Source organism: Rhinichthys klamathensis, unplaced genomic scaffold (assembly GCF_029890125.1).
Source record: "Rhinichthys klamathensis goyatoka isolate OS25496 unplaced genomic scaffold, OSU_Roscu_1.1 h1tg000304l_1, whole genome shotgun sequence".
Taxonomy (NCBI): Eukaryota; Metazoa; Chordata; class Actinopteri; order Cypriniformes; family Leuciscidae; genus Rhinichthys; species Rhinichthys klamathensis.
Window position 1 is genome coordinate 715,001 of NW_026606823.1, and position 18,963 is coordinate 733,963.

Consider the following 18,963-nt stretch of genomic DNA (forward strand, 5'->3'; position numbering starts at 1 on the left):
CTGTTACTGTAGTTTATGTGGGATTTTGGCATAAACTGTGCTTTCCAAGCCGAATAGCAATCACAAACAGCTTTACAGTCAGAAATCATTTCCACTTTGTAATTCTGTTAAACTGTTATTGCGACCTATTGATCCGATTTCCCCTGGTTTCTATAAATGAACGTGGGAGGCTGAATGCCAGCAGTCCTCTCTCTTTCTGACCTTCTTATCAATGACTCATGCTAAAACAAACCATGGGCAGAAATGTGTGAAACTCAAATAAAGACGTCTGGAAGCAGACCAGTTCTTAAAGAGACAAGCACGACAAATGAGTGGCTACTCCATTTCAGGGTTATTATTGTTGGTAACAATTTATTTGAAGGTGACATAGTTACATGTATGTACTTACTATAGTAATAACAGTAAATTATGCATTATTACAAGTAACTAACCTAAACCAAACACTAACCACAAGCGTAACTCTATAATAAATATTAATCATTTGAGTAAGTAATGTAACTACGTCACCTTTAAATGAAGTGTAACCAATTAAAATGAAAACAGAAAATATATAAATAAAATCTAACTCAAAATATTAACAAAAACTATAATTGGAATACAGGATCAATGATAGTAAATAAAATAACACTGCTCCATATTTCTGGATGGATCATCTAAGGGTGAACAATTTGATAGTCAGACGCAATTTTAGCCTGAAGAATAAACACACCATTAGAATTAAAAGCATCACCACTAAAAGCATCAAACCACTAACAAAATAGACAAATGCATTAATAAAAATCACTTGGCTGCAGTAAATGCACACAGACTCTCAAATGTGAGTCAACTCATTTTGGGTGTTTGGGGTTGTTGCTAGGTTTCTACAACAGTTAGTAATCAACCATTTCCGCTGAATACTTTTATATGAAACTCATTAGGACAATGAGAGTCTAATACAGGAGTTCAGTGATGATCTGCATCTTCCCCAGCCGCTTGCACTTGTACCTGTTCAGTGTGTGGCAGCGGGTCAGAACGCTTCTCTCCTCCAGCGCAGAGCAATGCCAGCAAAACACTGAGTGCTGGGCTTTTCTTCTCACACCATCTCTGCCCAAACGCCTCTCTGCTGTGACTCTCTGGATCTGAGCCATGTTTGTGTGAGCGCTCGCTCGTCCAGCGATACGCTCAATATCTCCTCAGGTGTTCGTGGACATGATCTCCACTGCTGTTATAATCTCGCTGTGACTCAATTAATCTGCCGTTTATGTCTGTATTCTAACGATCCTGAAATTCCCATCCATCCTTGCTTGAACTGTTTAGTACGGCTCACAAACTTGACAGATTATTCTATCCCAATAGGTTTCCCACTGATTACTCTCTCTCCCTCTCTTTGTGAACTTTGTTGACGCTCCCTAATGACCTTCTCAGTTCAGTGTGGCATGTGACATCTCTCAGTCTCTCCTCACTTCACACGCACTTTACAATGTAAACACATCTTGTTTTATTTCTCACGATTCTTTAGAATAATGATAAGCAAAACACTCATTTGGTCACGAACAGACTGCAGCTGAATTCCCTCCTCAAGCGAGTGTTTCCCAGCTAACAATTTTTGGTTCCCAGAACGTTCTCAGAACGTTAGATTTTGGTTCCCAGAACGTTCTCTGAACGTTATTTTTTGGTTCTCAGAACGTTATTTTTTATAGTTTGTTTTTGGTTAGCCAGGAAAGTTTTCTTAACGTTCTCAGAACATTAGTTTTTGGTTCCCAGAACGTTCTCATAACGTTAGTTTTTGGTTCTCAGAAAGTTAGTTTTTGGTTCCCAGACCGTTAGTTTTTGGTTCCCAGAACGTTATCAGAACGTTAGTTTTTAGTTCCCAGAACGTTAGTTTTTAGTTCCCAGAACGTTATTTTTTGGTTCCCAGAACGTTAGTTTTTGGTTTCCAGACCGTTAGTTTTTGGTTCCCAGAACGGTCTCAGAACGTTAGTTTTTGGTTCCCAGAACATGGTTTGTTTTTAGTTAGCCCGTAAAGTTTTCTTTACGTTCAACAACAATTCATCTTTTTTTTTTTACTTAAATAAAATACAACAGTAAATCTATATAAATAATCAACCTATACAGTCCATGTTTTTGTCGATTCATTGTTTAATTGTTGATTAAACACACACACACACACACACACACACACACACACACACACACACACACACACACACACACACACACACACACACACACACACACACACAAAACCACAATCATATAGGCTATGCATCACATTCAACACATGCGCAAAAGGCGAAACGAAAACAAAGTAACTACGAAAACATTTTTATTAGTAGTCTAATTGTAGATCATGCACTTGAAAGCCTCTTCCATCTTCACCACAGTCACCTGCAAATATAACAAATAGTAACATTATTATATAATGTTTCTCATGGGATCGTACAGTATTTTCAACATTTACGGGGGTTAGTTGGTGATTTTATATATCTATCTATATTTGACATTCATAATCAATGCTTTTGTCGGTTCTTTGTGACCGCTTTTAGGTGCTTTATCGGCAGCGCCGCCGCCACCCTTACATGTTACATGAACGCGTCACCACCGCACCAAAAACATGATTGCGTGATTAAAACATGAAAAATACCACCTAAACATAGCCTAACTGTTTAGAAAGAAAACACAGAACGATTAGCCTAATGCGCATATCCATCTCGTGAATGTATAGTCTTCTTCATGCCATTGCCATCTTCATCCACACTGTAAACCCTAATGTTGTCTTTACTTAAACAATCAAGTGTACTTGACTAAACATTACTTTAAATTTAGCATTTTGGCCCTGTCACTCAAAAATATAAGTTCAAATAACTTATTTACCTTCAAAATACATAAACTTAAGATTTCAAGTGCTATGAGCTCAAAATCATGATTAATCCTTACAAAAGGTCATTTTCACAGATGTTGTTTTCTTGACTGTGAAATGAATACATTCATACATGCTTTCTTCAAGTGCAAGGTGTCATTCTTATTTTACCAGAAAACAAATGGCTTTCATTATATTACAATTATTGATCGTAATGGAAATAAACTGATTTTTGTTTTTAAATCTGATACTTTAAACTTGATAAATAAACTTTAATACCCATAATACAGTACATCCCCAGTGTTAAATTTACATTGCTCAGTGTTTATATGAGTCCACACTCAAGAGTGTTATAAGTAACACTGAACCAGTGTTAAAGTTAATGAGATAATTAAGTGATTAATTGAGTGATGATTGAGCGTCATTTGTACAAGTTCTGAAAGTTAACACTGAAAAAATCTAATAAGTTGATTGAACTCAATTGATTTGAGTAAACTCGTTCCCTCAATTTAATTGAGTAATGGGGTCTCCCAAAACGTGCATATTTAAGTGTACTTAACTTGGTGCTTATGTAGACTTGACTTAAATTGTTTAGTTCACCAAACTTAGTCGATTATTTAATGTACTTAAACAATAAAGTTCACTTAACTTAGTGTTGATTTCAAGTGTACTTGTATATTTAAGTACACAGCAAAATCCCCCCGTGTTAAATTAACACTGCTCAGTGTTTATATCAGTCCACACTCAAGAGTGTTAAATGAACACTGAAGCAGTGCTAAAGGTAATGAGATAATTTAGTGAATAATTGAGTGATGATTGAGCATTATTGAAGTTACCTGATGTTAACAAGCAGAATCACTGAAGGAGAAAACCATAATTTTTAAGTCACCGTTATGGTGATAAGTGTTTGTTTTAGTTGGGCTCTTGACCCTTTGATCATTAACTTTATATTTTGTTTGACTGCTGTAACTCAGTTATAACAGCCAGATGAACAAATAGAAAAGGTGATCTGATGGTGGTGATTGTGTTTTAACATAATCATTATTTCACAATCTTTTGACCTGATTCCTAAACTCATTTAAAGCCCAATTTCCGAATTAGATTTATGTTATTAATTATAACAACACTGTCCTTGTACAGCATAACATTTTCAATGATTACATCATTATGCAAACAATTTCTTTAAAGTTGTTCTTATACATATTACCGTATATTATTTTTAGACACACCGACATCAAGATTCAGCGTATGATTCTCAGCAATGGTGATAAACGGATCACCTCTGAACATAAGCTCATTATTATTCATGCAGCAATGCATGATGGGAGCCAGTTTTGATTGGTGGCCCCCAAAATGCACTGCAACATGCTTTATGTCACCATTGTTGAGATTCACAGGCTGATTCTTGATATCTATGTGTCTAAAATAATATGATCTACATATTTTTTTATGATAACAACCTTAAAAGAGAATATTTGGATTAAAATTTAAATGTTACAAATATTATTTAAAATATAAACAGTGCAGGTGAACATGATTCAGCTTTATGTGACTTCAAAGATTAAATTCCAATAATTATAAAATAATGATTATGTTAAAACACAATCACCACTATCAGCTGACCTTTTCTATTTGTTTATCTGGTTACAACTGAGTTACAGCCGTCAAACAAAATATAAAGTTAATGAGTTAAGGGTCAAGAGCCCAACTAAAGCAAACACTGATCTCCACAACGGTGACTTAAAAATTATGATTAATATCACTTAATCACTTAATTATCTCATTAACTTTAACACTGCTTCAGTGTTACAGTCTACATAAGCACCAAGTTAAGTACACTTAAATATGCACGTTTTGGGAGACCCCATTACTCAATTAAATTGAGGGAACGAGTTTACTCAAATCAATTGAGTTCAATCAACTTATTAGGGTTTGCAGTGCATTAGCCGCTTTTCCACTGGCCAGCGCGAGCACAGAGGCCGAAATCATGCCTCACAGCACTCCTGTAAAAAATAAATCGCAATACATATATATCAGACGCTACCATTTAGTCTTTATTTACAAACTTGGACACCACACGCGGCTACTGACTGACCACGAACAGGTCTTAACCTACTTGCATTTTTCATTCGTTAATGTCTCGCGGTCTTGCTGTTTTTTTGTTTGTTATACAATTAAAACTAAAAGTCTGTTGTAACGCAAGCCTTACTGAACATGTAACGAGTAAAATATTACTGAAAATTGATTAGTAATGCCTTACACTACTGTGTTACAGCAAAAAGTAATATGTTACTCTAATGTATTACCTTTGTAACGCGTTACTCCCAACACTGTTCATAGCGTCTTCGAGATGATGATCAGGACAAAAACTCCTCAGCTACGGTGCAGGGCATCAACATTGAAGGATCTAGGAACACCACAAACCATTTGTCACAGAGCCTGAGCCAACAATATTATTATACAATGCCAGGTTTATTAAAAGGAAAAAGCTACAGCAGAGGGGAAATGCAGAAAAGAGAACGAATATACAGAAAATAATTTCTTAATTAGGATAACAGAATTTATTTTTAGGTTTGCTTATTCATTTAGTATTGCTCATACAGTGTCACTTGTTTGGATGTCAAAACCTTAAAATAAATTATACACTTTAAAAATGTAAATTTGATCAATTAAAAAAAATAAGAAAATGACATGCATGGTCATATAGATAAAATATTGTGACAAAATGGAAGTTATTTAACGAGCTTCCTCGGTTCACCTGTGTTTCCTACATCTCTGGCAGCAGCTTTCTTCAGAAATGTTGAAGCTGTGGAGCTTCCACTCTGTTTTAGAGGGGTTATTTTGTTGCTGCTGAAATCACAGAATTTTTTTTTATCAATATTTGTTTACCACTGAGCAGCTAGTTTCAGCCAATGTTCAAGCTCCATGTAAGTGACGTCACCGATTAACAGTAGGCTACATACCTTTGTTTAAATTTATTTTAAATAAATTAGCTCACTTCCAAGTAAAACCTTTACAAAAACTCTCATCTAAGAGATGATTAAAAGCCCAAACTTTCATAAACAAAAGCTCAACCGAGTTAATGTTACCTTAACGATAAGTTACCTCTTCTGAAAACGGTTTAGATGCCAACGGACTTTTTCCGAAGACACTAAACCATGTGTATAAAGTAAATATTCAACAAAAGTGTGTCAATTACAAGTAAGAGAAGTGTCAAGAACAGTTGTGTGTATTATTTGTGTGATTTTAGAGACTAATCTCACCTGAAAGCAGTGAAAACAACAGCGAGAGAGGGAGTTTTGCTGCTTGTCAGTCGCAGTAGTCCCGCGTCGTTTCCATGGCAACTCTGCGCCGCTCCAATGTTTGCGACTCGAAAGTTCACGCGCACGGCCATTGATTAAAGCACGTCAAAAGCATGCATTGCAACATTTACAAATATAAATATCTAGAATTAGAACATTACTTTAAAAAAATCTCATAAATATTAAATTATGAATTTAAAACTAATTTTGGAGATCTATGGCCCGTTCTATAATAGTTTAACAAATATGAAACTAAATGTAGCCATTAAATAAGCACATTTAGTTTCATATTTGTTGAACTAATATAATTGTTATTTTTTTCCCCATCTGCTGATTATGAAAATTGAACAACATGAGTAAGATGAGCAATATATCGGGAGACATGATGGGTCAGACATGATTTTGACCACTTCATTAAGTTTTGTTTTGTGGAAAGCCTTTCTTTAAAGTGAATTTCGTTTTGTATAAATTATATCTTAATTTTAATCAAATTTCCATCAACCAATTGCTATAATAAATAAGAATCAAACATATAGCAGACATGACATGGAGGCGCGGCGCGATTGCATTGCGTGAACTGGAGAGCAAATCTTATCATAAATTAATTAACCGAAACTCAGGTATGCCTCACAGACATGAGGAACTATAGAATGCTTGAAATGTCAAAACAATTCAAAACGAAAATAAATCCATTATGTGCATTTCTAGGTGCCGCCCCAGAAAATAAGCGCATTATTGATGCACAAGTCATTGTAGCATTTATTGCATGATCACATTATGGAAGGTTACAACTTATTTTTTCCTTCTCAATAGAACCTTCCAGCAACGTTCTGGGAACAAAACAATAACTTAAAAAATAGTCATTAAGCAACGTTCTTTATAAGTTGTTTTGAGGTTATTCAAAAAATAACCTTCCAGCAACGTTCTGGGAACGTTGTTTTATGGTTGCAAAACAAAAACTTAAAAATAACCATTAGGGAACGTTCTCTATAAGTTGTTTTGAGGTTATTAAAAAAAGAACCTTCCAGCAACGTTCTGGGAACGTTGTTTTATGGTTACAAAAAAATAACTTAAATATAACCATTAGGGAACGTTCTTTATAAGTTATTTTAGGGTTATTTAAAAGTAACCACCCTGCATCGTTCTGGGAACGTTTTTTTATGGTTACATAAAAATAAAACCTAAAAAGAACGTTCCCCTAACGTTAGTATTTGGTTCCCAAAAAAATAACCAAACGGGAACCAAAAACTAACGTTAGGGGAACGTTATGTGTTAACTGGGTTAATCTTACTCTGTACACACAGTTTAGTTATTTACAGGTGTAACAACAACATTCTGCCACTAAAATCACTTAGATTGAAAATGTCAAATTGTCAAAGCAGAAGAGACTTTCAAAAACATCTAAACGACCCCAAACATTTAAATGGTAGTGTATATTCAGATGCAAACAGCTTTATGATAAACCTTTTCTCTGTCAAAACGGAAATCAAAACAGTCTTTTGCTCTCTCTTTCTCTCTTTCCTTCTGAGGTTTTCTGTGTCACTGGGCTTAAAGATTGTTTAAGCTTCTCCACAATGATGCTACTGTTCCTGCCATGCTGAATGAACAATCACACAAACAATTTTAATTGGCATAACAACTGAGCACGCAAATGATACGATATCTAAGGATTTGATTGGCTCATAGGTTGGCTGCAGTGCAAATCCATTATGCATTGTAAATTTTATTACTTAACCTGTTGCACCGGATCTATTACCAACTTAGGAATTCCAATGCAATATTTTCTAATGAAATGTGCATGGTTTGATCAATATATATGCAAAAGCGATGCTTTTAATTCTAATGGTGAGCTTGGTTGGGTCTGATAGTGACACAAATAGCACTTATGAACGACTGTCACCGCCTAGTGGTTCAGTTGAGCTACTACAGGAGTGATGTATTGTGCAGTGCTGCAAGGTGACTCCAAACACACTTAACATTTTACAGCAGATGCTAACTTGTTTTATGAGACAAGAGACATGGCAGATCTAAAATATATAAGAGTATACATCCTATAAATAAGGATTTATGGATCAAAATTCCAATTGTGAAAATAAATATAATTTCTCAAACTATTCCCAGCCTCTATGTTTGTCTCAAGGTGATCTATGCGGCGGTTACTTCAGTTCTCTGCCAGCAATCGGCTTTGTCTTTCATCTGTCCTCTCGCACACACACACACACAGGAAATATTGCTTACAATCCACCTCAAGAAATTCATCCCTATACTGTCAAACCAAACTGAAAATAGAATGTGTATATAATTAATAATAAATAAAATAAATTAAATATTACATATAAAATCATATCAATTAATATAAGCTTAGAAATCACAAGTGCCCCCTCCCCTCCCACAAATTATACCATTTTAAATTTAAATAATATGTTGCCATTACAAAAATATTTATGGCTTCTTGATTATGGGTTGAAATATTGGGCATTTTGAATCATTTTTTGGCACTTTTCCTCAATATTCACCAAGATTCAAGTCATAGTAAATCAAAGTACAGTATGTTTCACTTCAGAAGAGACTGTTGGTAGCAAACTCCATCTGCTGGAGAAACTGAGCTATTGCAAAGACTATATGAGTCTAGTGTATCTGTATAACAGGTATGCTCAGAATGGCATACTTCCATACCACTACATTTTCCACAATTTACAGTATACAACCAGAGCACACTACTAAGTTTTCCAACCTAAAACACACAATTCCTCACTTTAGTGATGAAAATGACACAAACCTGGGCAGTGAAAGTGGTGGGTTGATCTGCCAGCTCCGCCCGTTGCGATCGTCGGACCCACTGCTGAGGCGTTCACTGGATGGTGCCCGTGTGGCATCGGTGTCCCCTGTTATCGTCAGCACAGACTCTGAGAGGCTGGGCATCTCTACGTGAGCCAATGGAGCAAAGCTGAGCTCCACGATTTGCCGCACACTCTGGTAGATCTGACCCTGCACTTGTGGAGTCAGTGTGGGAAGGTCAAAGGTCAGAACAGTTTGAGTACTAGAGGTCAGAGGGTCAAGACTGTCCAGACTACTGTAAGAGGTGCCTTTGGCACGATGTGACTCCATGATGTTCTCAAAATGCCTGCTGAATGTGTCTAAACTGTCTCCGGACTTTCTTCGAGGGCCACGGACCAGGATGGGAGATTTCAGAGCTGGGTGGTTGTTAATGAAATGATCTCGGGGCCTAAAAAAAAAAAAGATTACCTTGTCATTTTTGATATTCTGCACCAGTAACACATTAAATATTTAAACAGTTTCTTGAAAGAAACCATCAGTATGCGTGTTTGCCACTTCCCACCTCTTTAGCATAATGCTGTAAAACTCCTCTTCTTCGTATCGCTCCTGATCGGCCAGCAACCTCCTCACATCGCCCTGCATCCTGACAGTGACCCAGCTCGCAACACCCTCCTCTTCCTCCTCATCCTCCTCCTCCTCCCCATCCTCCTGTCCATCTGTTCTTTCATTCGGCATCTCTCCTAGAGGGCTACTCCCGGCACAGGAAGTTCCCATGACACTTCGGTTACTTCCAAACGCTGAGTCAGCGTCCTCTTGCTCGGCTAACAGCACTTCATCTATATCGGTCTCCCGATAACATCGTAACGGAACGGCGTCCAGATCGGTCTCAGAGTATTTTAAAGTTCGCCGAATTATGCCAGTTTTGGGGGAGGTGCCTGGGGCGGCAGGGGGTGGAGTCACTAGCTCCACCTCCACATGTTGAACGTCATGATTAGCTCTGAGAGCGAGCTCCTCAAGTGGCAGAAAAGAGGGCGGGATTGGGGTGGATAGACCACTTGGTGGAGCTGTGGAGGTTTCTGGAACATCTAGATGGATAACATACAATATTCATTCAGCTATGAAGGGAAATAAATCAATCCATTTTGGTGCCATTGATACTGACAATGTTTTGCTGACGACTATTCCAGCTCAGTGATATTGCAGTGTTATCCCACTTTCACATGAGAATGCTCAATGAGTGAATTACTCAAACACTTGCATACACTTGAAATGATCTAAATGTACTTGAACCATAAAATAATCATAGAAAAAGCAATTAATTGCTTTTTTATGGAATCTAGATGATCTTTAAAAGTGACATTAAAGAGGTCAATAGGCTACTTACTCTTCTCTCGTTCACTGGCAGTGTTTTCTGCTGGAGTGCCAAAAAGAAACTCCCACTTGGCACGAGCAATTTTCTGACAGTGCAGAGATGGACCTGGCACCAAAGAACCACCATCGGACTGTAACACCCACACAAAATAAACACATTAATTTATAATAAAAAAGTGAACAGCCTCATTCATTGGAAGAAACTTTAGAATGTTCTTAAACCATTGTAGAGTCATTGGTAGAATGAAATGGTTTTATGAACAATGTCTCACCTGTATTCCTGATGATGGGTGATCTGAATGGTTGCTGTTCTGGCTGGACTCAGGTGAGATGCAATCTCTGTCTCCTAGGCTTCCCGTTACTCCACTGGAGCTCGGGGATGACCCAGCCAAAGCCTGGTGTTCTCCAAACCCCTGTTCATCCTCCCCTCTCTCCCCATCTCCCTCTTCTAATACCACTGGCCCTAGAAGCAAAGCCTGCCTTCTCCTCCATTCTGCCTGTCTCTGTTGCTGCGTTATCCTGGTCATCTCCTCTACTCTTTCCCCTGGGCTGTGGTTTGCTCCACATACTGAATTGCTAACATTCCCCTCTCCCCGTTCTGTGACCTCAACCCTTTTTTTGTACACTGGACTGCTGCTCTTGAGTGTCCCTTCAAATTTTTCTGTCAAACTGAACTTCACTTCCTCTTTCTTCGCCTGCTCTTTCCACTGCTGTCTAGATGTCCAACTGACTGGAGAATTGTCCACACTCTGACCGATGAACAACCGCCTGGAGATCTCCACGCTTTCTGAAATGACATGGTCATCCCAGTCCTCCTCGTCCAGGAACCAGGGTTCCCCGGAGGTCCACTCCTCTCCAGTGTACTGTGGAGGCTTGTGACGGTGTAAAGTGGGGCTGTTAGAGACTGGCAGGTCAGCCCTAAGCTGACGAGGATCTCGGAGAGGAGAACACACGTCTGCATTGGACAGACTTGGACGAAGAAGACGAGACGGGAGGGCTGGAGAATCAGGGGCTCCCACTGGGACAGAGCAGAATGAGTGATCAGTCAGGTCATCTCTTAAATCTGAGCTCTTAGTAGCTATTGCTTCATGCAGGTGCGGAGAAACCCCATTTGTTGTAGGATGGTCTTCATGCACAGGTATGTTCATCTTAACAGCCAAATGCTGCACTGGACTCTGTTGCAAGGTCTCATGCTGGATTTCTCTCGAAGGATACCCATAGTTTGTGCTGCTTAGATTAGATGAACCTCTGAAAACAACGGGAGGAGGAGAACTGCGGACCTCGTTGAAAATAGTTGAAACCTTGGTGGCCTCTTCTGCAATCTTGCGGGCTACCTCTGGACTGTTCAGGGCTGAGGAGTTATTGCTTCCACTAAGCTGGTTCAAACCATGAGTGGGTGTGTTTGTGAGGCTTGTTCTTTGTCCTGACAGAGGCTTATCTTCAGCCCGGCTTCCCCAACTTTGACTGACTGGTGTGGAACAGTCTTGCTTTGAAGGGAGGTTCTGGTTGGGGCATCCTTGGGACCTGGAGGTGGATTTCTGCTGGTTGTTATGCCCTGTGTGGGATGAAAAAGCATCTGGTGCTGGGCTTTTGGGGACACCACATGCAGCTTCGACCCTGCCAGGGTCAGGATCATGGCGGTAGGCACTGCAGTTTGGCACTGGTGAACCTGCCCAAGACTGGCATCGTGCCCTCTGCCGTTGGTGAAACTCCGGACTCCAGTCTGGGCCACGAGAAAACTTACACCTCATCTGGGGAGAGCCAAACTCCTCCAGGGCTCGCTGTGTTGCTGCTTGACCGACGGGATCCAAAGTAGAGGAACAAAATCCTGGATAACCCATGTGCTGGTGAAATGGACTATTATTGCAGGAAGACTCATTAGGGTGAGACCGCTTTGGATCACTACACCTCTTACGTGGGCAAGCAGATGCCTCCTTTATTCCACTGGGACTGTTACAAGGACTCTCCACAGTTTTGATGTGGGGCTTCTCAATGTAGCTAAAAGTGACCACAGACCTCTGTCCGGGCTCTGGTTTAGAGTCCTGTTGATGACTGCAGGCTCGGCAAGGCGTCCCCGGACCAGATGTCCGTCCAGAGAACGACAACGATTGGACCTGTTTCAATTGTTTACAGTCAATGTTGTTATTGAAGCCAGAGGACACCTGTTGGAATGGTTCCTGCTGGGGAATGCTGCGTCTTTGAGGGGAATCCAGAGAATTGTGTGTGGGCTGTAGTAGGAAGCTTACATTTGGTCTGAATGTGCTGCTGGGAGGTGTGGAAAATCCTGAAGCCACCTGTGCTAATTTGGTCAAAGCCTCAACAGGACCATCTTGCTCCACTGTTGTTTCACAGGAACTACCTTTCTCATCATGCTCTGGTGGGGATCTCACCTCCACATACAAATGCAGGACTTTTCCAGTTTGAGACATGGCGTCATAACAGTACAACACAAAGAGACACTGAGATGAAGACTGAAGAAAAGACAGACAGAGAGAGACAGAGATCCTTGTCCTGTTCTGGTCAGGTTGTGAAATCCTGTGACTATTTTTAGTCCATAGAGATGCCGTTCTTCAGATACCCTCTCCTGCCAGACCAGCTACAACAGATGGAGATGGCATGGACCATTGCACCTAAGACATAAGGAAGAAAAGACAATTAATGAATTGCTACCTAAATATATGGAGTTTTTCTCTTTGCCACAATTATTGTTGGTTTTCTCAAGATTTATAAAGTGATGGTGAAAGTGACGTGATGGCCAAGTATGGTAACCAATACTTAGAATTTGTCCTCTGCATTTAACCCATCCGCACACACATTAGGAGTAATGAGTAGTTAACACACTGGAAAACTGTGAACACACACACCTGGAGAAGTGGGCAGCCCGGGAAGCGAGAGCCTTGCTCAAAATGCACCTCAGTCATTTCCTTCCAGCATTGAGAATCGAACCCACAACCTTCAGGTTACCAGTCTGACTCTCTAACCATTAGGCCACGAGTCGACGGCACAATGACTTTAAAGCTTAATGCATACTTTTCTGTAAAGCTTCTTTGAAACAACATGGCTTGTGAAAAGGTTTATACAAACAAAAATGATGACTTAGACATTCATAATGGCATTAGTGCACTACATAGAATATTTATGTTGACAGTAAATGTTAAAACAGGGTCTGTAAGGACAATTAAAATTGTTCCAACATCTAAAACTTTCTTTCGAAAACAAAACAATGTAGCAGAGAAGTACAGTGCATTTCTCGTCATGAGATATCAGTAGAAATCCAATTACAGAGGCAGCAACCCGATTATAACAGTAGTGGTCATCCGACTCATTTTCTCACTGATGACATACTCATTCTATCGTCCACCCATTCATTTAGCCTACACTCTATAGTACTAACCAAACAGAGAGAATGTTCTCCAGCAGAGACTAAACACAGCACTGAACAGATTTCCAGGCTGCATTTCACTGTCAAACTATTTTGAAATCGACTGATGGTATTTTACCTTGTTTTTGCTAAATCTATTTTTAACAAAGCCATTCTGCATAGGAAATGCCAAATTGACCATCTGCGTGAAAGGATTGGCTTATTTACTGAAATTAATCTCTTAAAATCCAACATAGTTGTGCACACACACACACACACACACACACGATATGTGTTAAACCTCAGTGACTCATACAGTAAACTCCCATTCAGGCCTAAGTATTAGCAATGTGTATTTTAGATGATGATGCTACAAAACTTTAGCTTTAAACCATTAAAAGGACATTTTTAAATAAGGGAATAAATACACATGAATTTGGCATTACATAAAAAAGGGCTAATTCTCCATCACACAGGCAAGTTCAAATAAGCCATTGTGTATTTTTACTTAGAAATATGAAGCTCCTCTGGAAGTGCTTCCTGAAGCCTCTGAGACGCCCGGTGATTGATTGAAGTATCTCTCATGTGTCTCTCACACACACACACACACACACACACACACACACACACACACACACACACACACACACACACACACACACACACACACACACACACACACACACACACGAAAGTGCAGGTGCACGTCATAGATTTTGCTGCTGCAGCACAAGTGAAGGATAAATGAAAGCAGCTCTCATGTCAACAATTGATCAATGAAACACACATATGCATAAAACCTACACTGACACAGTTTACACCAAGAAAGGGTCTTTAGGAAGCCAGAACCACTTTAACTGAATGCAAGCTCACACAACAGTTACAGAATGTCCTTTGTACTTCTGCCGGGAAGCATTAGAAGTATAAAGACCAGGTCAAGGTTTTGCTGGTTGGCATGTCCCAGTTAGCCCCTGCTGGTCAATGCTGAACAACACCATCTGGACCCAAAAACATCTTCCTCCATTAATCGCTATTCAAAATTTATGCAAAAAATCTAACATTTATGCATTCAAGCTATACATTTTTACCAGTATGTTCTAGCTGAGCGACTTGAAGACTAATTTGGTCAAGTTTTACAATTTCAAACAGTTGGTTTCAAACATTTTTTGTTTCTGTATTTAAAAAAAAAAAAAAAAAAAAAAAAAACTGTGCACATTTAAAAGTGTCCAAAAGCCTGAAAACACAATAAAAAATCTGGAATTTTGTTAATTTAAACCTGTAAACAAAATAGTAGTTTCTATGATTTTGAAAGTGTTTAAACAAAGAAAAGCTATGGTGTAAAATAATAATTATTATTTCAGATTCTGCACTATATACACCAACATATCAATACAAACACACCAAAGCTAACTTTAATTGAGTACACATTTTCAAAGTTTGTAATGTTTAAGTTAAGGGGGAAAAAAATGTTTATGTGCACTTGATTTGAGTAAACAGAACAATGAGCCTCATGCGAACTGGACTGGGTTATTGCAATAATAGTATTTATTTATATTAATGTGAAATAACTGTATTTATATATTGGTCCAACAATCAAAATTCTCTGACTTAATTAATATTCATGAGATATGCAAGTAGATTCAAGCGAACACATACACACAAAACAGCCTGTGTTGATCCTTACAGTCAGTGTAACCCTGCTCTGGTTCCTCAATATCATCCCTCTCTCCTTCACTCATTTTCTCCCTGGACTTTCTCTCTCCAAAAATACTCGCTCATCCTTCAGCACTGCGGGAATATTACAGGCCATCTCAGCTAATTCACTGGAAACCATCTGTGCCGTCGGGCCATTTAAACAGACACCTTCACACCTTCATCACCAGCTCTGTTACTCTATTATAACCTTTCTCATTAAAGGCCTCGCTAAATACCACAATCTGCTGCACTTTACTTTCCAAAATGCCATGTGCAGTTTTGTTTGAGAAACTGCATGTCGCCTCGCCAGGGTTGGTGAGATTCACATTGATGGGTTTTAATTGCACCGGGACGTTCACCTGACAGTGAGATGTGTTCACTATAACAACAGATCCAGCTCTAACACAAGCACTTTATAGAACAGTCACAGAAGAAATAATAAGACATTGCAACAGCCGTAATGAACCCTCTCAGGAATCAGTGTTCCCCAGATACGCATGTTTACAGGCAGAATCCCAGTCTAATTAACCAGCGCCACAGAAGCCGTCTCTAATGTCGACAGAGCAGGATCTGTGCTAATATTAGCCGACTGTATGACTGTCTGAACCCAGTCCTCAGATCCTCTTTCAGAGGACACACAGCGCACTATTTTCACAACTATATGAAATCAATGGACACTATTTACTGTTAAGACCCTATGAAATCAAAATTGGACTTAATTGGTGTTGCTAGTTAGCCTGGGAAAACCCAAACAACTTCCGGCAAATTTAGATTTGCTCTGAAAGTTAGTCTGGCAAAGAGCTCATTCAAGCTCATTTCCAATCCGCCGAAATCGCGGCACCAATCAGAAGCGTTGGGGCGGGCTTTACACGATGACGACAGCACTGGGATTTTGAAGCAGATTTTGTAGCCTACATTACAAAGATGGATGCCGCCGTCGAACATCACTCGTTCGAATCAGCTATCGCGTCTGTTTTAAGCGATTTGAACGTTTCCTTTTTGTTAAAAACCGAGCAAAGAACAACACTCGGAGATGTTTCTCCGCCGCTCTGCATTCGTCATCTCCTTCATCGCTCTGATTGGGTTTAGGTCTATCCGTGACGTCCGTTGGTGACGCCCCTCTGGAAATGATTTGTCTATGACGCTTTGCCAGACCATAACTCAGTTACAACTGAGAATGCTCTGGTTTTAGCAGGCTAGTTGCTAGTAAATTTCACTAATAAATATTACAAAGGAATGGCATGTACATAACACGTTGAATTAAACAAGTTAAAAAAAGTAAAACATGTTCCATTAATCTTTGTTTTATTGAAAACTTGGAAAAATATTTTTACAGTGTGGCTGTAGGGGTCATTTATTTGCTAAAATTTGACAAATATAAACATGAGTCTATGATGGCAGAATTTTCATTTTTCTGCAAACAAATACATTTAAAAATTCTGCAAATGACTCTTTCCTTTCTAGAGGACAAGGAACAAAAGAAGATGAATACAAATTCAAGACAGCCAAGCTCTTTCTGATCAAACTGATCCGCATGTATTTAGCACATTTATTGACTAATAACTTTGCCCTGAATAATAAGAAAGCCGTTCTATTGAGAGAGGTGAAAGCTGTAGCCATAGAGACAGAGACATCTCTCTCTCTCTCTCTCCTTCCCTTTCTGTCTGTCACTCATTGACTTTCTCACGCCACTTAAAATAATTCACACTGCGTTCTGTCCAAAGGCACACCTGTCACAATACAGTATATGAAGGAGGCTACCGAAAGTCGAATGCGTTCTGTCAATAGGACAGGCCTCTACAGGTCTGAGAGCAGCTCGACACCGCATTACAACATTAGTGACACTACATTCAACATCAGGTGGAGGTCCAACACAGTAACACATTTGTATAGTGAAGAAATGTATTAATATTAACATGAACACCAAAGGTTCAACAATATGCTAAATTAATAATGAAAAAACACATTGAACTAAAAAGTAATTGGCACAGCAGCTTTGGCTACACATTGACACATACGCTCATCTAAATCTGGCTGTGAAGTCAATAAACAAAAACAGGGTCATGATCGCATCAACACTGGAGAAGAGGAAAGTGTGCATGAGGGATGGTCGAGCTCGCGTTATCGTAAACGTGCTGTGACTCGTCCTCATTCCTGGAATATATTCAGAAAAGATTGATCAACAGCAGCTGTGTGTTATATTCTTCACGAACACCGAGATTACGGAGACCCACAGAGAATTCAGCAGCTATTGTCCTCCTCCCAGCGTTTACACTTCCAGACGCCTCCCACTCCTGAGCAAACTATTTTTACAACTTCTATTTTTACATTTTTTGAAGAAAAGCACAATATGGTCAGGATGAATTTCACACAGAAGTTTTATATTTAGCGATATATATCAATTCCTAACCACAGGTACAAGAATAGTCGACGTAACAAACACCACTAATGAATTAATCATCTAAAATATATCGATACATCCATAATAATAATAATAATAATAATAATAATGATCAATTCTTGATATACACTCACCGGCCACTTTATTAGGTACACCTGTCCAACTGCTCGTTAACACTTAATTTCTAAGCAGCCAATCACATGGCGGCAACTCAGTGCATTTAGGCATGTAGACATGGTCAAGACAATCTCCTGCAGTTCAAACCGAGCATCAGTATGGGGAAGAAAGTTGATTTGAGTGACTTTGAACGTGGCATGATTGTTGGTGCCAGAAGGGCTGGTCTGAGTATTTCAGAAACTGCTAATCTACTGGGATTTTCACGCACAACCATCTCTAGGGTTTACAGAGAATGGTCCGAAAAAGAAAAAACATCCAGTGAGCGGCAGTCCTGTGGGCGGAAATGCCTTGTTGATGCCAGAGGTCAGAGGAGAATGGCCAGACTGGTTCGAGCTGATAGAAGGGCAACAGTGACTGAAATAACCACTCGTTACAACCGAGGTATGCAGCAAAGCATTTGTGAAGCCACAACACGCACAACCTTGAGGCGGATGGGCTACAACAGCAGAAGACCCCACCGGGTACCACTCATCTCCACTACAAATAGGAAAAAGAGGCTACAATTTGCAAGAGCTCACCAAAATTGAACAGTTGAAGACTGGAAAAATGTTGCCTGGTCTGATGAGTCTCGATTTCTGTTGAGACATTCAGATGTTAGAGTCAGAATTTGGCGTAAACAGAATGAGAACATGGAACCATCATGCCTTGTTACCACTGTGCAGGCTGGTGGTGGTGGTGTAATGGTGTGGGGGATGTTTTCCTGGCACACTTTAGGCCCCTTAGTGCCAATTGGGCATCGTTTAAATGCCACGGCCTACCTGAGCATTGTTTCTGACCATGTCCATCCCTTTATGGCCACCATGTACCCATCCTCTGATGGCTACTTCCACCATGTCACAAAGCTCTAATCATTTCAAATTGGTTTCTTGAACATGACAATGAGTTCACTGTACTAAAATGGCCTCCACAGTCACCAGATCTCAACCCAATAGAGCATCTTTGGGATGTGGTGGAACGGGAGATTCGCATCATGGATGTGCAGCCGACAAATCTGCGTCAACTGTGTGATGCCATCATGTCAATATGGACCAAACTCCCT

General features: G+C 39.5%; 1 protein-coding gene across 2 annotated transcripts in view; it reads right to left on the bottom strand.

Moving 5' to 3' along the window:
• The window catches only part of LOC130104175 (PH and SEC7 domain-containing protein 1), a 65,426-nt gene that overhangs the window by 40,223 nt on the left and 6,240 nt on the right, over positions 1-18,963 (bottom strand). Inside the window, exons 2-5 of one of the 2 annotated variants that reach the window (XM_056270646.1) lie at positions 10,563-12,920; positions 10,304-10,421; positions 9,482-10,004; positions 8,921-9,367 (exon numbers count right to left, since the gene is read on the bottom strand). In XM_056270646.1, coding sequence (XP_056126621.1) covers positions 8,921-9,367; positions 9,482-10,004; positions 10,304-10,421; positions 10,563-12,719 — 3,245 coding nt within the window. In that variant the 5' untranslated portion in view covers positions 12,720-12,920. Of the gene's footprint in view, positions 1-984; positions 1,129-8,920; positions 9,368-9,481; positions 10,005-10,303; positions 10,422-10,562; positions 12,921-18,963 lie in introns of those variants that run through there. The other variant, XM_056270647.1, reaches the window with a different exon arrangement.